Source organism: Rhipicephalus microplus, chromosome 8 (assembly GCF_043290135.1).
Source record: "Rhipicephalus microplus isolate Deutch F79 chromosome 8, USDA_Rmic, whole genome shotgun sequence".
NCBI classification, from domain to species: Eukaryota; Metazoa; Arthropoda; class Arachnida; order Ixodida; family Ixodidae; genus Rhipicephalus; species Rhipicephalus microplus.
The window spans coordinates 34,075,110-34,098,749 of NC_134707.1; the positions used below are offsets into that span (position 1 = coordinate 34,075,110).

Sequence of the window (23,640 nt, forward strand, 5' to 3'; positions counted from 1 at the left end):
TTCTGTATCCACTGGGTGGATGACATCAGCGCAGCGTTCAAGAACATCAACAGGCTTATGTCGGCTACGGGCGAGTGTCTGCTCGTGTTCTGCGCAGCGCTGCAGCCGGTGGAGCTTTGCAAGGTTGCACCGAGAACGGAACCATCGGCAAAGTACTCGGAGGTATGCTTGAAAAAAAGAGGAATGCACGCGGCTAGTCATTGACTTAAGTAAAACAGCTCGCGTTTCAAGTCACCAAAGTTCCAGTGAACCAAAGAGAAAAAAGATAGTGCTGGGGGTGGTAGGGTGCTCGGCAAAGTAGTGGACTCGTCCAACAGACCCAAACGTAGATAGTAGAAGTCCGTTAACGTGGTCTAACGCCACCAATGCTGTGCATCGAGTAACTTTTGAGGATCTTCTCCGTGGTTGCGGAATTCCTAAAGATGAACATTGAGAAATGTGGTAGACTTCACAATAGTTATTAAGACCAGCGGCCACAAGAATTAGAAGGCAACAATTGTTTGTCTCTTGCGTTTAGATGAACGGCATACATTGTTTCCGCTCTCTAAGCACCGTAGTGAATAAACACGTTTAAAAACATCATAGCTTGACTTTAGCGTTATCGTCACGGAGCATCTGCTAGAGAATCCCAATGTAAGAGGCATTGTCATCACGTGTAGACACAGCTGACAGGGTTCACAAACTAGGCCTCCTGCGTGCAGCCGAAATTACTGCCGGGAAGCTGGACAGCAATTTTTTTTACTTTTATTGACTGGACCACTATTCACTCCTCGTTGTTTGTGTGCAACAAGTACAACTGAGAGCCGACTACCGAGAGCTGCTCGTAGGTCAAGTTGCTGTTCCCACGTGACTTACACCAACGTCACGCCATGTAAGAACAATAATGTTATTACCATTCTTCCCACAACCGAAACTGAAAGATGATTTCTTAAACAGTGGTATTCTTCGTATTACTACAGGTAAGATTTAATTAGAAAAAACTGGTCGGATTAACATTGCATACTACGCGCAGGAACGTCGGTAAAGAGGGCAGCTTAGACCAAACGCCTGAATAACAACGTCATCGTCTTCATCTATTGAAGGTCATTTTGTAGCCCATGCTAGAGGTACTGTCAGCGTCATATGAAATGCAAACAGCGGACAACGTTGACGAAGAGTTAGCAATGGTACAAGAAGTGCAGTCCAGTCATCACCATTAACAGACGCGCACATCAGATTCCACAGCACTAAGCAATCCCCCTACATCGCGATACTTTGAGGTCTGCCCCGCCGCGGTGGTCTAGTGGCTAAGGTACTCGGCTGCCGACCCGAAGGTCGCAGGATCGAATGCCGGCTTCGGCGGCTGCATTTTCATTGGAGGCGAAAAAGCAGCCATGTGCTGTAAATGCAGCCCGTGTGCTGCGATTTGGGTTTGCGTTAAAGAACCCCAGGTGGTCGAAATTTCCGGAGCCCTCTACTACGGCGTCTCTCATAATCATGTGGGGGTTTTGAGACGTTAAACCCCACATATCAATCGTCAATAATACTTTGACGTCCGTTCTAATTCATGTAATATAAGTGTTTATAAAAATACCATCTGGGGTATCGCCCCATAAAACCAAGACGTGACTATGAGAGACATCAAAGTGAATGACTCCAGAAATTCTGACCGTGTGGTGTTCATTAACGTGCAGAGTACGCCGAAGTGAAGGACTGCAAGAATTTTGACCATCTGGTGTGTTTTTTACGTGACCTAGCACACTTCAGGCGCCTCTAACATTTCGTTTCCACCAAAATGCGACTGCCACTGCCGGGGTCAAACCGGCAACCATCGGGTGTGCAATTGGGAACCGTGGCCACTGTTCCTTCGATGAGGACGATATATTAAAAATGAATGAGAGACAAATTAATGAAAGACATGCGACGCGCGTCATGTCTTCTATGTTGGTCGGCCGCAATTTTTCACGGGGCGAGTGTTAGTGGGAAGTGCGGATTAGAGCCAGGCAAAATAGGCGCCCGTCGCTGAGCTATTTTCGGTACGAACGGACACTCTCAGCGAGGCTTGATGCTTGGTCTACGGTGGCTACTCGGTGGCATGTTAAGGCGTTGATGAATTTGCAGTTCTATTAGAATTGCGCCTAATGGGAAAGATGCACAATACAGTGCGCCTAAGGAGCTAATCACGGATGCCATCGTCATAAGTTACTTCGCTTTACTCGAAGCACTGCCGCGGGACAGAGTTGGATCTAATTGCACTTCTATGAATATGCGAGCATGGCGAGCATGGCGTAGAGTGGGAGCATGGCGCCGTGAATAGCGTGCCCAGCATGTTTTGCCGTGGAGCGACAGGTCGTAGATTCGAGTTCTGTTGGAAGTACGTTGGCATTTCCTGATGAGATTTCTGTGACAGAAACACGTCACTCAAGAGTGGACCCTGGCATAAAACACTTTCGTGCTAAAAAAGGAGCAGCGAGAAATCGTGACCACCATATCTACAAAGTGAAGGATGCTAGAGGAACTTGCTTGGAGATGATCGAGTAACCCGCCAATCTTCCGAACGCGTCTCTTAGCATCATATATCATGACAACCTTGGTATAAATATCGGGTTGTCCCCATACAGGGTCTTTCTTGGCTGTGAGCCCAATCTGCAGCTCCGTTGCGGCGTGTTGTGAGCCCTCCACGCTACTGCTTTGGCTTCTGAGGTGTCCATGCGGCCGAGCGCTAACGTGAGCACCAGGAGAAGAGAAAGGAACTGCCGGTGCTTACAGTGGTGAGCGCTGGATGGATTGATAGATGGATATGGCTGTACCCTTTAGATCGGGTGGTGGCTAGCGCCACCAAGCCGTAATACTTAATGAACCAAAAATTAGATATATTTTTTTTCTTTAAAAAGTGAGTTTGAGGATTCATTCTTTGCAGTGAAGAGTTTAATTTTCACTCGTGCCTTGACTTTAGCCACCAATCGGATAACCTCCTTCTAGTTAAGTCTACCCGCTTAATGTCTCTTTTGCCCTCACTGTTCCTAAACCCCAGTGCTTTGAAAAACTCTGCGCCATCATCCTGAACCTAGGGTTAAGCCCTTTACAGAAGTTTATCAAGTGTTCGGCAGTTTTTTCTTCCTCTCCACACGCACTGCATATTGTGTCTACCCCTTCGTATTTGGCCCGATATGTCTTGGTTCGCAGTACTCCCATCCTGGCCTCAAACAGTAGAGAACTACCCCGAGTATTATCATAGATCCTTTCCTTGGCAATTTCCTGCTTAAAAGTTCGATAGATCTCTAGTGCGGACTACTTAATCATGCCCATTCTCCACATGTCAGTGTCCGTTTCCTTCACACCGCTGCCTTCAGCGGTGGCGCGCCATCTACTGAGCATTCTTGAAATCACCGTAAAACCAACGCCTTGAGTAGTGGCACGCCATCAATTGAGCATTGTTGGAATCACCGGAGAGCCGAGCCTTAAGAGGCGGTGCGCCATTTTCAGTGAGCACTTCTGAAATCACGGGAGGGGCGTACATGCCACCGCCGCCGCCACCGGACAAGGCGCGAGTGTAAGAAGCGTGCCAAAGAAGCTCCTAAAGAGAAATTTGCCGACGCTTGCGATACTTCCATATGAGAATTCTCAAGAAAGCTGTTGGATGTTTTCGCTTTGAATTTTGTTCAGGAAATGCGCATGCAGGACGACGACACGGCAGGGAGTGATGGTGGTATAGAATGTTCAGCTTTCGCGTCAACTTTTAACCTGGTAAACATGGCGTTGCTGAATTCCGCCACTGCTGGCTGCCGCAAATGCTGTGCCAGACTGTAAAGGGCACATAAGTGTTCGCTGAAGCGTTCCACCCAGGCGGTGTGCCATCGACCAACACACGTCTTCTGCTCATAAGTCTGGCGAGAGGCATGCGCAGCGCATTCACAAGCAGCATGAGCAGACACGAGGATTCACAGATGCTAACGCAGCAGCTTACATGCTCACAAGTTGGGAGACTCCTTGAGGCAGTCTGTTTCGCTCGCTTTCGTCCTTGTTGGTGCTAGCAGTTACGCGAACAACGACGATGCCACTCAATGAACAAGCTGGCGTCTATTAGCTGCACTCTCAATGGGCCACAGAGTATATTCTCTAGGTATTCTTTTGATGACTTGATCCTTTCAAAATACCGATAGAATAAGCTTGATACATCATGCAGGCCTATATGCTTTGTGGTACTCCAAACCGGAAATATACATGTTAAAATTGCACTTCGAGATCACCCTCGCATGATTCCTTTCGATATCAGAGGCAATGTAAAGACGACTCGAGGACCGCAATGCCCCATGACGTCAACACTTAGGCGTCGTCAACCACGGCGATCCGTGTGCTTGACACCACGTGCAAATAAACACAACTTAATGCAGCCTGCATCACGCACGGGGTGCGGTGAGCGTAATTCATCGAATATGCCCGGCATGCATGCCAGTGCGGTACAGTGAGAAACGTTATTTCCCGCCTTCTGACTCATTTCACGAGCCCTATATCACGAGAATGCGTTGCAGACCATTGCCAGTTTCTTTAATGAATATATGCTCATTTTCTCTCACGTTTTCGCGGAAGTAAGTTTGAAGGAAGGCTGACCTTCACAACAATGTCTGAATTATTTGTTTCAGCTGCGTATAATGCCATTTCTCCGATTGTACATCTGCTCACTGACCAGGAAAAACCTGCGTGGGATACCTTCATTCGAGAGCAAGTCCGAAAACTACATGCTCCCGATGCTGGCAGAGGCCACTATCGAATGTTTGTAGTGAAAGCATCGTAATCACCACCAGAGGATTATGAAAAAGCCTCAACAACGGGTACGTTTGAATGAGATTTGGGAGAGCAAAAGGGCTCATGACCTCTCTCTCTCTCTCTCTCTCTCTCGATATATATATATATATATATATATATATATATATATATATATATATATATATATATATATATACGTGTATATGCGTGGTGTGTGTAAAACATGTCGAAATTTATCTGGCGAGATCGTGGTCTCGAGCCTTAGCTGTTTCGGAGGGGCGTGTCCCGAATGCTCGACGTTGCCTAGCAATTTAGCGTGCGTTCTATCCCCCGTCTGCCACCGAGCACATCGTTCAGCACCACCAAAACCGATGCGTGCAGCTCTTGCGTAGTGGCGCAAATCCGCCTAATAAACGCGTTCGCTTCCATTCTTCCGAGCCTCCCAGTCTCCCGTCTGCCCTACCGTCCCCAGTATAGAGTGAAGTAGATCCTTGAAGTAAACAGTAACAACGGAAGCGTTTATTTCGATAGGCAGGCGAATCAAACAGACAATTATTTGTCCTCATCATTAACTGGTACGTGCTAGCTTCGTTAGTGTAATAAAGATATTGGAATATCGCTGTAATTGAGCCTGGTGGTCCCGGATTAGGAAATAGTCTCATGACGCGAATAGGATAAGGGAACTCTTGATCGCCAAGTAATACCAGTTCCACCGTGAATCCTGCCACAACTTTGCCTTCTGCTTGGAACAGAGGACTGGCCAATAAGTTTGGCAGCTCTGAAGTTTTAAACACACCAACGTCATGATTCCTGCCAGGTGACCCAACGTTTGTGTACAAGTATTCGTAGTGGTGATCAGCTAGAGCCAAAAAATGTTCCATACGATCCTGTATCATTTTTGTAGTCTGAAGCGTGCTCTAGTGGCGAGCACACTTCGATGTGGCAGCCGTCGAGGTCTTCTACACTCCGTAGAAAGCAAGTCACGACATTAAATTGGCGAAGATGTTCCTCCAACTCGCATCGCTTGGGGAACCTTTGTCGCAGCTTGTGCACAATGACAGCACAAAATTCACGAAATATGGTATTGACAATTGAACGACCGAGGCGAAAGGGGATATCGATGCCGCTGATGATGTCAGGTGATACAAACCAACAGCGACGCGTTTGTCTAGAGGAACTGCTCTTCGCATGGTGGTGTCTTGGCGCCCCTTGAACTCACACACACTTAGATTGTATCTGAACGATCTGCGTGTCACTCCCGAAAGAGTCCTGAATTCACTTTACGGCGGGTCGTTTGTACCACGACTGACCTCGTGGATATGTCCACGATCGTCTCTCGATGAAGCAAAACAGCAAACTAGTCACCGACACATCATCTCCGCGCCATCTCGCTCCTTTTCTGCTGTGTCGATTTCTTCAAGTACGCACAGTTGCTGATCAGGACGCTGATGAAGGGCTTCTTCGTACACCACGAACATTATCAAGAACTCGTCGTCCTCACGGCCACTTCATTCCACAACACCAGGCTGCGCCATTCATTTCCCCGTGGCCACCTACTTGAAGGTGCCACTGTGCGGTCTCACTGAGCTGGCTAACTCTAGTATGCTACTCAAATGATGGCAAGGTGTATATGGTAATCAATTGTCACGTTCCAATAAATAACAGCAAATTGCATGAATCTAGCCACCTGTGTTAGCGATCACATGGAGAAATCCAGCTATAGTGGCTTGAAAAGTGGTTACGAGGCTAACAGCGATCGATGTTGGAAGGCTGGCATCAATTTTCACTTAAGTTACAAAAAAAAAAAACACCCAGCGCATTCTGCGCACGTGTAGCAGCTCCTGCGTCCGGTTCACGATGACTGTGTTTACCTTAGGTAGCTGCAGTTGGGTGTAACAGCGGTCAAGGCCAGCCGTGTGACAAGAACTTGACACAGTCATGCATAGCACATCACAAGGTCTGATGACCTTACTTATCTTCTCCTAAAAGCAACAGGCAGATGTTCACTATTTTTCCTATACGGTACAAAGAGGGCTGCGTTTATTTCAGCAATGTGATAACCGGAATAACGGCATCATCGGCTTATACAAGCCTCCGGTCAAGTGTTGTACGATAAAACGAGCTCACAAAAAATAAAAAAAATATAGCCTACATCTGACAATCATTGTAATGCAAGCTGTTAAACATTGCAGTGGGGCAGTACTTCCCTTACTGCCCACCTCGTCACAGCATCTGTCTTCGCTGAGGCTGCTGTGCAGGAAAGTGGCCGTTGTCGGTAAGACTGCAGTTCCTACTTGATATGACCACTGCCTCACAGTTTTCCATGCTTGCAATGAAGTTTTTATGCTGTATATATACAGACTTTCGAGAAATGCTGGTGCATATACAAAGAAAACAGTGTTCGAAGGAGGTAGCTAACTACAAGCTAGTAAGTAGACACTCCAAAACCATCTCATTCAACCTGGAGTCTTTCAAATCAATGAGGAATAGGAAGTATTAACAATAAAACCCATCAAAGCCAATACTGTCCCGTACGCATGTACAAGGCGAGGTCTGAGCCACATGAAATGGCAGGCTTGTGAAAGTGATCTCCTAAATTTCCGTTTCCCGCGATGCGAATACACGTCATCAACTTCTTAACGGAAAACGCTCGTTTTCTGTAGCGTTCTTTTTTTTCTTACATTAGACTGTCATTCATCTCTACTGGATGGTTAAGGTTCAGCGTAGTGGCCTGTCTAAGGCAAGGAGGCTATATATTGTCACGTTTCTCACGACAAACTTGATACAATGGGCTCGTCGAGTCGACTAGCCAAGCAGCAGCTCAGATAGATCGTCTTTGTCCTCTTTCACTCATCGATCTCACCCAAGCGAACCATGTGACGACCAAATTTCGGCCTTACCTCTACGGTCGTCCCTTCAAAGTGGTGACTGACCACCATTCGCTCTGCTGGCTGGCAAATCTCAGAGATCCATCCGGCCGTCTCGCTCGGTGGAGTTTGCATTTGCAGGAGTTCGATATTACGATTGTGTACAGGTCAGGGCGCAAACACAAAGACGCCGACACGCTTTCTCGAGCGCCTGCGGGGCACGCTGTCAGGGGCTCCGAGGATGAAGATGCCTTTCTCGGAGCAGTTAGCGATTCCGAATTTATGTTAAAACAGCAGGCAGACGACGAATTACGCCCAGTCATTGATTCCCTGGAAGGTCGCAACTCTCAGGTCCCTCAACACATCGCTCGCGAACTGTTCTCTTTTTGTCTAAGAAGAGGCACTCTTTACAAGAAAAACGCCCGTGGTAGCGACAAAGCCTTCCTACTCGTTGTTCCTACCGACATGCGTGATGAGATCCTTCTTGCTTCTTGCGTGCCACGACGAGCCCACACCAGGACATTTGGGCTATTCGCGATAAATGTGACCACCCTCACCACAATGATAGCAGAGGGGTCGTCTGTAGGGCGTACGCCAGAGATCAGACTTGCGCGTTGGTGCACGCCGACTATCGATGTCCAAATCAGCGTGCGCTGACTGAATCGCGACTGACAGCATCATTGTCTGGATCGGGACGTATGGCATTGTCTGGATCGGGACGTGCGGCACTGTCTGGATCGGGACGTGCGGCACTGGCTGGATCGGGACGGGTGGCACTGTCTGGGTCGGGACTCCTTGACCAGAAAGAGGCGTGGCAGATCGCAAGGTTTCCGCGTACGTACGACGGCGACTGTCAGTAGACACAGGAGTCGTTTCCGGATCAACCGACATCGGCGGAAAACGATGGGCGTGCAGCACCTGCTGGACCTCGTCACGGATGACACTGGTGATAGAACTGACGTTAATTTGCCTTGTCCTGTACATCTTTTCCATTTCTTCCCGGGCAACAGAGCGGTGACCTCGCGAATCTATTCGGAGCTCTTGCTCCCAGGGGTGGCGAAAATTTCGGGAGTTGAGGCAGCATTCACTTGATGGTCAAACAGGGCAGATCGTTGGTGCAGTACTCGCTCCATTGTTGCCGCTTCAATAAGGAACTCAGCAACACTCTTGGGGGGATTACGCACCAAACCAGCAAAAAGTTGTTCCTTCACACCACGCATGAGGTGGCGCAACTCTTTATCTTCTGCCATAGTAGGATCCACTCGCTTGGAAAGCCGTATCATGTCCTCGACGTACATCGAGACGGTCTCGTTGGGCATCTGGACGCGTGATTGTAGTGCACGCTCCGCCCGTTCGCGGCGGTCGGGACTCCTGTAGGTCTCCAGAAGGCGACGCTGGAACTCGCGCCAAGATGTCAGAACATCATCCCTGTTCCAAAACCACGTCTTGGCACCGTCCTTTAAGCAAGTGTACACGTTCCGGAGCTTCGCGGCATCATCCCAGTAATTTATCGCTGCGACACGTTCGAACTCACTCAGCCAGTCGTCAACATCTTCATGCTGCTCTCCGTGAAAGGGGCTAGGCATGAGCGGGTTCTGGACGGTGAAGTAGATCGGCGTGGAAGGTGTCGGAGCTTGCACGGGATATTTTGTTGAAGTCATAGTCGCTGCGTCAGTGGTTGGTGTCTCAGGCGGTAGGCCTCGTTGGCGGCGGCTTACTCTGTGAACAGGAGTGTCCACGGGTGCAGGGCTTGTGTTACGGCTGCTGGGCGGAGTCTTGGGCATCGAGTGAATCGTGAGACGTTGTACCCAGCAACTCCACCAGTCTCGTCACGTTTCTCACGACAAACTTGATACAATGGGCTCGTCGATGATGATGATGATGATGACCTCTTATGGATGGCGCTCACCCACAAAGGGGGATGGGCCAAGAACCGGGCGGCAGGATACTTAATTGAAACTAAAATGAAAATGAAGCCAATCTGAAAAAGTAGTTCAAAAATAATACTACCAAAAAAAAAACAAAAATATTTGCTGAGCAAGCGGTCAAACCATCTCTTGTTTTTGAAAGCGATAACTACGAATTATAAACTAAAAATCTGAAAAGGTTGGGGTCCACTAGCACGGTAATCTTTTAGCTGCATTGATGTAATCAAACACAGTGGAGCATACATCCCTGTGGCAGTAACCAAATGAAGTTCCGCCAAGTGATAAAATTACTGGTAGATTTACTTGTATGCCTAGCTTTTGTATTGGGGCTACTAAAAATCGTTTTCTCTGATAAGAATAACGATGGCAGAATAAAAAGAAATCTTCAATTGTTTCAATTTACTTGCACCAAATGCATAGCGGTGACGCCTTGAGTCGAGCTTTGTTAAGGTAATAATTTAGTTGTGGAACTGCACAGCGCAATCTGGTATAAGTGACCTCTAACTGGCGAGATACACACCACTGTTTATTCCAGCAATAGCTCAAATGCTCAAAACCTTTGAATGTATCCAAATTACATTTTTCCCACTGCAGGCAAGCGTTTCGGAACCTTAGCACTGTCACGTAAGCCGTATCTGGCAAAACTGGGATGGTGGGCCCACCCATGGATACTGCTGCTAAAGAGTCCGCCATTTCGTTCAAATATAATCCGCGGTGGCCCGGTACACATAGCAAATGCAGTTTTTTTACGTTTTTAGGTACTAAATGCCGAAACGTATTCATCAGCTCTACATTTACTGCCGCAGAAAGTGCATTACAAACTGCTAACGAATCTGTAATGATAACTGCTAATGATTCGCTTGAGGGCAATTTGCGTAGGGCAAGAACAATGGCCAATAATTCTGCAATGAATACTGGGGTATAATCTGGGAGTCGAATCGAAAAGAACCAGTCCGAAGAAGGAGAGAAGATGCCAACCCCAGCCTTTTCGTTTGACACAGATGCATCAGTCGCAAGATATTGCTTATTTCTAGGTGAGCTAGATAATCAGCTAACTGGTCATTTAAATACCTATGTGCCAATTGTTTTGCGTTATGAGGAAATATATCATCAAATTGTATGCTAAGCATTGACTTTAGGTTGTGTATTGGACCCATATGTTTAATTTTTACATTCAATTGCTGTAGTAGCGCTTGTGGAAATACTATTTGCGGGGTGCGTAGTCGCGGCCGATGGGTTTCGAAAAATAAAGCCGGTTCTTGAATGAAAGCGTAAAATGAGAGTCTTTGGTGTGAACTGTATATCTTTAAGAATGCTTGCGCAGTAAGAATTTTAAACCTATTTATCAAAGAAGGTAGGCGAGCTTCCATATACAACACGTTATTTGCCACAAACTTTGGTAGACCCAGAAACAAACGCAACGCTTCTCTTTCCAGCAGTATTAGGGGTCTCATTTTATAAGCTGCGCTGCCAGAAAATAATACACATCCGAATTCCATGATGGGCCGCACATAAAGTTCATATATCATTATTAGCACATCTCTTCTTAAACCCGCTTTACGGTTTGCAAGCTTCCGTAGCCACCCCATGGCCCGTGTTGCCTTGGAGTGCACATCATCAATGTGATTTCTCCAATTTAATGTGTCATTATTATGATGCCCAAATATTTAAGGGAATTCGCCTGCGGAATGAGCTCATTACTGTACATTAACGAGATGTTGATAGGCTGCAGAAAAGAGAATGCAAGAAGCCCACTTTTCTTTACGTTCAGGGTCATACGAATGTTTTTAAGCCATCTTTCTATGATATTAAGATAATTTTGTAGACTCTGGTATAGGGATTGAAGGTCGGCATTACTTGCAAAGAAAGATATCGTCCGCGTACACATATAAGTGAATATCCTTAGGTGATGGAATGGGGCTTAAGAAAATGTTAAATAAAACTAAAGCAGTAATATTCTTTCCCTCTTAGAAACTCCGACACCCACGCAGTGATGTAGTTGGGAAAGTGGTGATATTCCATCTGTTTTAATAAAATTGAATGCTCAACTCTATCGTACGCTTTAGCCAAATCTAGAGTAACTAAAGCACAATATTGGCGCCGACGCCGAGCCAGTTGTATTCGGCTCTCTAAATCAACATGCGCACACCATATTGAGCAACCGGATCTAAATATAATTTGACTGGGGTGTAATATTGCGTTGTTATCAATATATTTCATTACCCGGGCATTCAGAACTCTTTCAATTAGCTTAACCAGATTCGACGTGAGTGATATTGGCCTTACATTGTCCAAGGCGAATCCTTTTTCCTGCTTTTTAAGAAGTGGAATCACTTGAGACAGCTTCCATTCCGCAGGTATCCAAGCTTTTGTCAAAGAAAAATTCACCAGATTAAGTACTTCAGATGGACAAATCTCGAATATAACTTTTATCATTGCATTTGTTACCCCGTCTGGTCCAGGTGCTGAAGGAGATAAGTGCCTTATTATCTCTGCCAGCTCATCTAAAGTAACCTCCTCGAAATCCTCGCCTGCCATTGGGTTCACAATGTGCAGTGGTATGGTTGACATAAATCTATCTTGGAGCCCTTTCGCAATGCTTTCTACTAAATCAAGGAGCTCACGGGGAGAAAGAACAGAAGAGTCAATATTTTCAGCGGGTGGTAACATCTTTGAGATCTTAAAAATCTGAAGAGCGCTTTTTTGTTTTTAGTCCTAGAAAGATAATCATGTCGTTTCATATTATAACCATCTTTTGCTATACTTACTGTGCGTTTGAAGTCTGCTGCTGCGAATTTATAATCACACCAATTTTTTGGACATTGGTTGACCAGCAGTTGTTTCCATGCAGCTTTCCGTTTTATAGCTCCTCATCCACTCTTCAGTCCACCATGAACTAAAAGAACCTCTTGTGGCCGAGTCTAATTTAAAAGTTGCGTCTTTTACTGATCTTTTTAACACTGCACACAGACTCATAGCCCTAATGTCACCTTGTATGTCCTTGCGGCGATCAAAAGTAGCTCTCAAGTCTTTTTCTAATTTTCTATAGTTGAGGAATGAGCGCGCCTTTTCGGCGACATGTATTTTTGGAAAGTTCAGAACAAAACTAATAGGCAAGTGGTCACTGTTAGTAGCACAGTCTAAAGTTTGCCACGAACATATATTTAAAGATGAGCTTGAAAATGTTAAGTCAATTACAGATTTAGAGAGACCTCGGACAAAAGTGGCAGATTGCGAATTTAAACAAGATAAATTCTTGTCAATAGCCCATTCTACAAACGTTTCCCGCATAAATCTGTTTTAAAACCCCAAGCCACATGATGTGAATTGAAGTCTCCAGTGATTAATATATCCTTTCTGCAGGCAGAGAACATATCGTCTAGACTTCGTGTGTCTTGCACCCCGGCTGAGAAATACGCATTTACAAACGAAAAGGGAAAACCGTCGGGTAATATTATGTCTATTATCAAAATTTCACAATCTGGAGTCGCACAACGATAAGAGATCGTAGCTTTGTGACTAAACTTAGTTGCTATCAAGACAGCAAGCCCACCACCTCTGCTAGGTCGGTCCGATCGAAATAGCCGATAATTTTTCAGGTAAAACTTTTGGCTGGTTGAAAGCCACGTTTCTTGCAGTGATATAATATCCGGGGAAAGTTGTAAAGAAAGGTATGATAGTGTCACACCTGTCCCGTTAATTAGGGAGGCGATCGCCGGGCTAATTCCAAGGGCCGAAATATTGGCCCCCCGAACCGCACCACGAAAGCGTGGACAATTTATAAGTGGTCCTTTTTGGCGCGCCAGCAGACGCCGGTTGTGGCCCAAAGAACAAGTCAGAGCCGAGAGTTGATAAACAAAACAAATACTATATTCTCAAAAATGGCAGATCGAAAACAAACACAAGAATGCACACTCCACAATAGTTACATACAATACGTCACCAAACAAACGACGTACTACACAGTACAATCAACCACACTTGAAACAACGGACACAGACAACAATACGCACTACAATGCAGTCGCATGCATTGAACAACCAAGACACTTAAAGACTAAAGAGATATAAAACCTATTCAGTCCGAAGTCCTTGGAACAAAAGTCTGAATGATACTCTTCCGAGAATCACTCACTCAAAGTCCAGCGTTGTTGTCGTTCCGCGCCCTCGAAGTTTCTCTTCCAGGAAACCTCCCGTCTTCAATTGGCCACTCTTCAAACTTCAACGTCTTCTTCGCCGGAAATCCGTCGGCTTCACACACGCAGCTGTTGCCCGCGTCTTCGCTCGATAGCGGTAAACCCACGCTCTTGCCTGTAGCTCGAGCCGTCCCTACGGACCAAAAACTTCGCCGACTACACGGCGGACTCTCTACGCACTCTGGCGCTCACTTCCGTCTCCTCCTGATCTGTCACTACGGGCAGAACCTTCGCCGACTACACGGCGGAATTCCTACGCGCTCTGGCGTTAACTTCCGTCACCTCCTGATTTCTCGTCTCGGCTGCTCGGTTAAATACCTTGCGCGCGACTTTCCAGATGTTTCTCGTCATTTCGTCGGCGCGATACGCAGCGAAGGCTGGGGAGAGGCACGAGACGGTTCGACTGCCCTCTCCGGAGGATGATTCACTCGGTCTGACCCCGCCTCCTTCGTTCGAGAAAAATCGCGGCCTTGCTGGGCCGCCGATGTGGGGTGAGGAGGATCGTCTGCGAAGCCGTGCTTCTGCGGGGAGAGCGCGCGCCCGGGAGCCCTGGATGTTGGCTTTCTTTTTTTTTCTTCTTTTTACCTCGCGGCGTTTCTGCCGCCCGTTGTCGCAAGGATTTGGCGGCGCGCTCTTGTTTAGCGCTCGTTCTGTGACACTGCCCCCCACTTTAAGAATATTATCTCATAATATTCAAACCACACAAACGAGCGCGAAAAGTCACCACACACTCTCACAGACTGTAACACAATCCGTCGCTCGTGACACGTCACATTCACAATATATCACGCAATACAATCTTACATTGTAGTTCAATTCCACAGCACATGAAATATAATCCACAGGCACATGATTACAATACTTCATCACACATTCCAAACAATACAAACGTACAAGGTTCTGTCTATACAATAATTATACAACACTATACATCACATCATCGCACAGAACACTGACTCGCTCGACATACACTTGAGACACAGGATAACAAGAACATTAACACAACATATGTCACTCAGCCCTGCCAAACACATTCTGATTCCACCTCAGCACCTATCTTGAGTACTTCGAACAGCGCTTGCGCCCCTTTTTGCGGTGCTCGCTCGATCTCTTCTTGTGTTTCCACGTTCCTTTTCGGCGAGCCCTTTCCAACGACGATATCTGAGGCGTCGTCTCAGCCATCGTTGTCTCTTCCGACACCGTTAATGCGTCATTACATTCGACGGGTCCTGTCTGTTTATTTACCCGCTTGATAATGCCTCTACATTTTGCCCGGCTGGCCAACTCCGTCTCCTTTACACTGTCGGTCGGTTGAAGTCGTGCCGACGTAAGTCCGGTTGCTCGGCCCGTGAACTTATTCGACACGATCGTCTTCTCCTTCGCTGTCTCTTGCGCCGCAGCTTCTCCTTGGGCTCTAGTGAGATCCGTCACGGGATGCTCCTCCACTGTATCTCGCGGCCGTTGTGTTGGCGAGGGCTCTATCTTCGGGTCTTCTCCCAAACATTCTGGATCATTCGGCCCTCGCGCCCCGTCGATGTTTCCGATGACAAGGTCGTAAAGGGGGGTCGTCATGCATAACGCAGTAACCTTCCCGCTGAAGTACGGGGTTTCAACCTCAATTTCTGCTTCGGGAAGCATCCGGACCGTACGGTCAATTAGGCAAACCGGTTTCGTTCTGCCTGTCAACTCTCTTTCCCGTACCAAATTTCTCCTCACGATAACCGTGGAGCTGCCGGTATCTCTTAACACCGTAACTTTTTTGCCCGCAACTTTTCCAGGCCGCGCTGGCATTCCTTTCGTAACACCGGTTGGCTGTTTTGACATTACAGCACCGACAATAGGAATTTTCTCTCCATTTTTCAATTCTACGAATCCGTCGGTGACGGCATTATTATCAGATTTCGGTGCCGCTTGAACACAGGATACCTGGTGAGTTTGACTCACTCCGTTCCGACAAGCATCTGCTTTGTGTCCGGTCTGACCACACTTAAAACATTTCACTACCGTAGGGCTCGTAAAGATCGTTCGACAGTTTTTCGCGCGATGACCCACTCGGTTGCACAAAAAACACCGCGGAATGCTCTCTGGTGCACGCTTCTTTTCTTCGGGAACCAATTTCTTCGAATCATCAGGACACTCCTTCTTGACCTTTGCCAAATTAGTTCCTCCTTGCGCTTCTAAGAATTGATCAGCCAATTCAAGCATTCCTTCAAATGACTCCGCCTTCCTTTCTTTCAAATACAGCGACAGGCTCGGGTGGCAACTAGTAAGAAATTGTTCTCTAATTAGGAGCTCTCTAAGCTCATCGTACTCCTGCGCTGTCCCTGAAAGTTCAATCCATCTGTCGAAATAATGGCAAAGTCGGGCGGCATACTGCGTAGCCGTCTCACCATCAGCTGGCTTTCCTGTCCGAAACCTGTCCCGGAATCCTTCCACAGTGAATCTAAATCGCTTCAGCAAAGCAGCTTTCACCTTTGCATAGTTGGCTGCATCGGTCGGCGTCAGCCTACCGTACACACTGAGCGCTTCACCACTCAAGCAAGTACTCAGAGCAGTTGCCCATTGATGTTCCGGCCAATTCTGGCTCTTCGCAATCGTCTCGAATCTGTGGAGGTACGCGTCTAGGTCGTCCTTCCTTTCATCAAACGCTACGAGCAACTTGCTTGGGTTCAAGCGGAAGCCGTGATCTTCCCGTTCGCTGCTTTCAACTCTAGCTTGGACGGGAGTTTCACTTCGCTGTTGCAAACGGAGCCGCTCGAGTTCCATCTCGTGCTGCCGCTGCCGCTCCCTTTCCTCTCTTTCTTCTTTCAGCTGGCGCTCTTTTGCTTCTCTTTCTTCTCTCGCCCTTTCAGCTGCCAACTTCTCTCTCTCCAACTCAGCTGCTTTTTCTTGCTTGGCCCTCTCTGCTGCCAACCTCTCTCTCTCCAACTCAGCTTCTTTTTCCGCTTTGGCTCTTTCGACCGCCAACCTCTCTTTTTCCAGCTCGGCTGCTTTTTCTTCTTTGGCTCTCTCTTTTTCTTCTTTTTCCTTCTGGGTGACCCACTTCCGTAATTCGGCGCCAGAAAGACCCATCTTTTCACCAAGAGCAACTAACTTTTCGAGATCCATTGTGTCCCGCAACTCGCAACTAAAACCTTGCCGCGTGCAAAAAGTATCTGCCTAAATCAGTCTATCGGAACACTCCCCTGCACTCGTTAACGAGAACACTGAACAACACACAAAATCGTTCCGATAGCACTATCAACAACTCGAGGCTCTTTCTCACTACTTTGGACAAACTGTGCACCAAAAGGTCCTGTCGCGGACGCCAGATTAATTGTCACACCTGTCCCGTTAATTAGGGAGGCGATCGCCGGGCTAATTCCAAGGGCCGAAATATTGGCCCCCCGAACCGCACCACGAAAGCGTGGACAATTTATAAGTGGTCCTTTTTGGCGCGCCAGCAGACGCCGGTTGTGGCCCAAAGAACAAGTCAGAGCCGAGAGTTGATAAACAAAACAAATACTATATTCTCAAAAATGGCAGATCGAAAACAAACACAAGAATGCACACTCCACAATAGTTACATACAATACGTCACCAAACAAACGACGTACTACACAGTACAATCAACCACACTTGAAACAACGGACACAGACAACAATACGCACTACAATGCAGTCGCATGCATTGAACAACCAAGACACTTAAAGACTAAAGAGATATAAAACCTATTCAGTCCGAAGTCCTTGGAACAAAAGTCTGAATGATACTCTTCCGAGAATCACTCACTCAAAGTCCAGCGTTGTTGTCGTTCCGCGCCCTCGAAGTTTCTCTTCCAGGAAACCTCCCGTCTTCAATTGGCCACTCTTCAAACTTCAACGTCTTCTTCGCCGGAAATCCGTCGGCTTCACACACGCAGCTGTTGCCCGCGTCTTCGCTCGATAGCGGTAAACCCACGCTCTTGCCTGTAGCTCGAGCCGTCCCTACGGACCAAAAACTTCGCCGACTACACGGCGGACTCTCTACGCACTCTGGCGCTCACTTCCGTCTCCTCCTGATCTGTCACTACGGGCAGAACCTTCGCCGACTACACGGCGGAATTCCTACGCGCTCTGGCGTTAACTTCCGTCACCTCCTGATTTCTCGTCTCGGCTGCTCGGTTAAATACCTTGCGCGCGACTTTCCAGATGTTTCTCGTCATTTCGTCGGCGCGATACGCAGCGAAGGCTGGGGAGAGGCACGAGACGGTTCGACTGCCCTCTCCGGAGGATGATTCACTCGGTCTGACCCCGCCTCCTTCGTTCGAGAAAAATCGCGGCCTTGCTGGGCCGCCGATGTGGGGTGAGGAGGATCGTCTGCGAAGCCGTGCTTCTGCGGGGAGAGCGCGCGCCCGGGAGCCCTGGATGTTGGCTTTCTTTTTTTTTCTTCTTTTTACCTCGCGGCGTTTCTGCCGCCCGTTGTCGCAAGGATTTGGCGGCGCGCTCTTGTTTAGCGCTCGTTCTGTGACAGATAGGTCTGTGGCTGCGGAAAATATACATCTGCAATTCCACTGTAATATGGTTAGTGAACCTATTTTGACGACAGAACCATCGCAGAAACTGCTTGGTCCAAAATGTCCTTTCGCAAGAAGTCTTTCTTAGACATGTTCTCAAAGAATTCCTTTTTGGATAGATACTTTTTAGATTTCGAATTATTCGAAAGATTTTTTGATTGGGGAGATCGGGTTCACTTCAGATTCTTATGAGAGTCCATATCCATATCTGCACATGCTTCTGAATCATCCGTAAGATCACCGTCTTCCGTTGTTTTTGAAGTCCCTGCCTCAGCAGAAACCGCTCGCTGACGTGTTGTTGCACTTTCTATTTCCGTACGCTGCGATACCAATGATGTCTGAGGATCCCAATCGTTCGTAGATGCTACACCTAGAATTTGAGATAGTTGATTGGAAACCAATTGTGCCAAGCTTTCAAAAAGGTTGTTTGCGAGGCGTTCCATTGCCTTTTCCGTAGCCTTCTTTATGGCCTCTGCGATAGAAGTTGCGAGAGATGCATCCATGGCGGTGGTATTACGTGCTGCAACACCTGCATATCCTTTGGATCTCTCCTGCATTTCTGCAACGGCTTCTCTGCGAGAGCACCTCTTGCGTTCTACAATATCCAATATGGCAAGCTCCCTTTCTTTTGCTGCACAGTCTGCGGAGTCTTCAGGGTGCGCCCCATTACATAAGCAGCACCTCTCTATCTCAGAGCTGCGCTCGCGGCTGTCATGATTTTCACCACACAGACGGCATCTAAGAACTGATCGGCACCCTCTGACGCTATGCCCATATCGCCAACATTTCAAACACTGCAGGGGTTTGGGGGAAAGTGGCTCTACCTTATAGATCAGTGGCCATGCCTTAATTTCGGAAAATCGGACTGTTCCTAAAAAGGTCACTATCACCAATTCCGTTGGGGATTTTATGTTGTCAATGGTACGGGTGCATCTGTATACTGAAATTACACCCGCCACCGAAAACAAATCGAGCACTTCTGCAGGTGTCAGGCTTGTGTCAACGCCGCGGACTAATCCTTTCGAGCATGCGAGGTGTGCCGGAATAAATGGGCTTACCGGATGCGCTGCGAATTCGGAACATTGCAGGAGCTCACGAATGCATTCCTGATCTGCGGAACAGCACAGGATGCCTCCGCGATTAAACTGGTGGACCTCAGTTATCTCCTGGAAATGCGAAGTGGCTTTCCGAAGCTCCACTTAAATCGCCTTTGGGTTCTTCATCGGAATACTGCCCCCATCTGTAGGTACCAGCGCCACAGGGACACTTCTCGCCCCACTGCGTAACAAATAGTCTATCGGCCAATCCTTGGCGGGAGTGGAAGCTAACCAAGGGGAGTGCCCTTGACGGGGGAAGAAAATGACATCAAGATCGAATGACTTGCTTCAGCTGAGAAAGACCGATACAGTTACCGGAAAATAACGACCTCTCAAAGAACAAAAAGGATACTGCCGCCCGATCCTGAGCCCGGGCAGCTCCTTCACAGTCGAGCCTCACAGTGCAGGTCCGAATGCTCCGAATGCACCAGCTACTGCTAACGTGAGGATATCGGCAAGAATGGCACAATCTCGTTCTTTTTCTCGTTCTCCTTCTACTGTGCATTATCTTTCTTTTCTTAGCGGTTTTCTTAGCGGTTTTTTTAGCGGCTCGTCGAGTCGACTAGCCAAGCAGCAGCTCAGATAGATCGTATCGTCTTTGTCCTCTTTCACTCATCGATCTCACCCAAGCAAACCATGTGGCAATATGGAAGGGCATATCAACAACAGTTTGTCGTGCAGCTCACAACGAAGATCTGGTCGTTGTAAGTTTTGAAAATGTCACGTGAGATGTATTTCGTCGTGTTCGAATCACCGCAGTATTTACATCGAACGCGATATTACTAAGTGGGTTTGGGCTGTAGTAATCTGGTGGTAAGAACGTCACAATATCCAACTGCTTTCGCTTCTCATGAAGCAGTTGGCCTGGATTCATAGAGTGCGATCTTTTCTTAGCGGTTTTCCGAATTCACGAAGTGTCTCGTGTCAAGTGAATGCTCTGTTTTTACGTGAACCTGACATTGCTAACAATATAGTGAAAGCTTAGAAGGGGCATTGATTAGTATCCCTTCAATTATTCTATTCGTTCCCAATCTGCCACCCATTTCTTTTCCGTGCAGGTAAATTTCTCTTATTAGGAAACCCAAAGAGATTCACCGAGATGTATTCTCAGGCAACTGTCAGTGACACAGATCCCAATGAAAGCCCTGACACTGGCCTTCCCTGTCGGCGAAACGTGCAAAGTGGACCTTTCAGCGTTCCAGAATACGCAAAAAGCAACCATCTGCAGCGAAGGTACTGCCAGTTCGTCCTCGACTTTTGTCAACTGGCTTTCAGCACGGAGCCCGACCAGTCGCAACAGTTTCTCGACGTCGGCTGCGGCCCAGGCGACTTCACGCGCGATGTACTGCTACCCCGGTGTCTTCCCTGTCGCAGAATTGTCGGCGTCGACTGCTCCAGAGATATGATTGAGCATGCTAGACGCAACTCGGCCCACGAGCAGCTTGAATTCGCAGTGCTCGACATATGCTCCGATGTGACGGGTTTTCTAGAAGAGTTCGGCCAGTTCGAAAGAGTGTACTCTTTCTTCTGTCTCAACTGGGTGGAAGATATCAGCGCTGCGCTGAAGAACATCAGCAGGCTTATGTCGTCTTCCGGCGAATGCCTCCTCGTCATCTGCGCAGCTGTGCAAATTATTGAAGTTTGGAATATTCTTGCGAAAATGGACCGCTGGGCGAAATACTCCAAGGTATGTAAAAAAAAGGGAGTGTAAATGCCTTGATAATATCGATACATAACAGGCGCTGCAACAAGGATGCATGAAAGAAAAGGACGAAGTTAGTCTTTGGTTGATGCTCGACTGGCGCCGTCTTGCTCGTAAAGTTCTGTGCATTGAGAATAGATTGATAAAGACGTTACTAGTAACCTTATTGGTGGAGGTGTGGGGTATCGATCCCCGTACCTCTCGCTGACGAGAGATCAATACAAAAGTTATTCTGAACTTTTACCAATGTAACAGTGCCAAATCCCAGCTTCTAATGTACTATAGCATCCGTAAAAGGTCCGTGAGTATCTTCTAAATCCACGTAAAAGTTTGATTTTGAGCCAGGTCGTAGAGATCGGGAGATACTAGGAACTTATGCAGAGCAATGCCGAAGTGAAATTTTTAAGGATATTGCGTCCAGAAAAATGCAAAATAGTGGCAGCTTCACTACCGCTTTTCAAAAATGAGTTGATGCATTTTTAAAAACAGAGATTCAAAAGTTTTTGCAGCAATATCTTAATCAGTAATACGTATCCTGACTGTTTTTCCTGCTTATATTGACGTGAAAACGCCATAAAACATGGTCGTCAGTCATCCCCATGTTTGCATATATTACCTATGTTCTGATTTAGTGCTCTTCATTCAAAATCAGCGTGTACTCGCCAGCCCAATTCATGATGCCAGTATACTTAAGAAAGCTTCTTTTTGTGTGAACTGTATTGTTCTACGTACTGAAAAAAGGTAAAATACTACTAGTAGAAATTTCTTGTTTTCGTTAACGTCCCATTATGTGATCAATGCTACAAAGTGTACAAAAACAGTCGACGTGATAAGTTTGGTAAAAGCTCTGACCCTAGCTTTCGCATTTCGATGACAAAAAGGGCCGGAAGCCCATGTACTTGACCGGTGCTAGAGAGTGCTGAAGAACATTAAATTGTTTACATTTCCGGAGTCCTCCACTACGATTAGTCCCCTAATTGCGTCTTTGTTTCGGCATGCGGAAATTTATGTGTTCTGATTATTACTAGACGCAGCTCACGCGTCGTGGCAGATTTCGGAAAGCTCGGCTTAACCTCACAGTACCTGGATTGTAACGGCGTCCTTTTTTTTTTTTTGATCGCCAGACGCTGCTGAAGTTCATCCCAAAAACACAAGACATGAAGGACAAAAGAGAATTGATGCGGTACATTTCTGGACTCTTGCGACAGGCCGACCTCTTTCCGACGATTATGGAAGCACTGTCATCCACCATATTTGACGGCTGGAGTGAAGAGGAGATCATAGGTACGGCCTTCTTTACAAAACGAGAACATCACCATTCAGTGCTTAGCCACAGTGAATGGCACTCATTGGGACGTGGGCGACGATTTTCGGTACTAAAAATTGTCTTCTTCTATAGCCTACAGTCTACCTTCTAATGTGAAGCTTCTATAGATGCTAGACTTGGGCACCCCGTTACGACAAAAAAAAACTATTTGTTAAATGCGTGATATTCTAGTTAAGAAAACACAGTCAGGGTAAGTATAGTGCACTAGATTTAACGTGTTAATTTCGTGAAACACCGTAAGGTGAAAATAGGTTTTTGAAAGCAAATATTGGCATCCTCGCATTGGAACCACCAAGCTCTGTTCACGTGAAGTAACTACATAAAATAGGTTTTTATTTTAATCAGTCCTGGCAAAGGTGTCCCAACGCTTTTGTAACTGTAATGTCTCGGGCAAAATATGCAATGCCTTTGATTCGCACCCGCCTGAATGGTTGATTGGGTGCGTTGATGATACACGATGGAATGAAATACGAGGAGATGCGAGCCTTGGATAGTACCTGTTGTTTTAGATTGGACGACCCAATAGGCCGAGGTATTCATCATAAACTGACTTTTTGGAATGCTAATCAATGGCAGCGAAAAGACATTAGTTTGACTTCCTTTGGCGATGTTCGCGCCAACCTAAACTGCTCAATGCAAAATAGAAAAGCTCTTAGTGATAATGAAACACGGAAATTCTGACTTTCTGGTGCAACTGTCCTGCACACTGAAAAAAAAAAAGAACACGTACACTATTCCAGGATTAGCCAGCTGGACAAGATTTTATATTAATCTGGGATGAATAAATGCTTTTGAGCCAGGTGAAGACAAGGCAATGGCGCTTTCTTGTACCCCTCTGTGTCAAGTGGCAATCATTTCTATATAATCGTGGTGCCAGTTCGTATGTATGTCATGCTATATATACAAATGTACTCTATTGCAGCTGCGTATCACGGTGTTTGCCCAATTTCCCATCTGGTCACTTGCGAGGAGAAACTTGTGTTGGATACTTTCTTCAGAGACCAATTCCGCAAACTGCACGCTCCTGAAGCTGGCAGGGGCCACTACAGGATAATCGTAGTCAAGGCATCAAAAGCTCCTTGCTGAGGTCCACGATGTAAGTCCGAACGAGAACACGACACCATCAACTCTCGTAAACGAAACTGGATGTGTGACGCAACTGCACTAGCATAGATGACAATGAAAGAGAATAAAAGTTCTTGCTTTCCGAAATAAGTGTCATGGTTCTGTCCCTATAGGAAGAT

General features: G+C 46.9%; 1 protein-coding gene across 1 annotated transcript; it reads left to right on the top strand.

The window, feature by feature from the left end:
- Nucleotides 1-6,928: 6,928 nt before the first annotated feature.
- Nucleotides 6,929-23,611, top strand: LOC119165758 (juvenile hormone acid O-methyltransferase). Its single transcript, XM_037417832.2, has 4 exons — nt 6,929-7,021; nt 20,426-21,054; nt 22,194-22,353; nt 23,319-23,611. The coding sequence occupies exons 2-4, from the start codon at nt 20,467-20,469 to the stop codon at nt 23,480-23,482; spliced, it is 912 nt and encodes a 303-aa protein (XP_037273729.2). The 5' UTR covers nt 6,929-7,021; nt 20,426-20,466; the 3' UTR covers nt 23,483-23,611.
- Nucleotides 23,612-23,640: the final 29 nt, after the last annotated feature.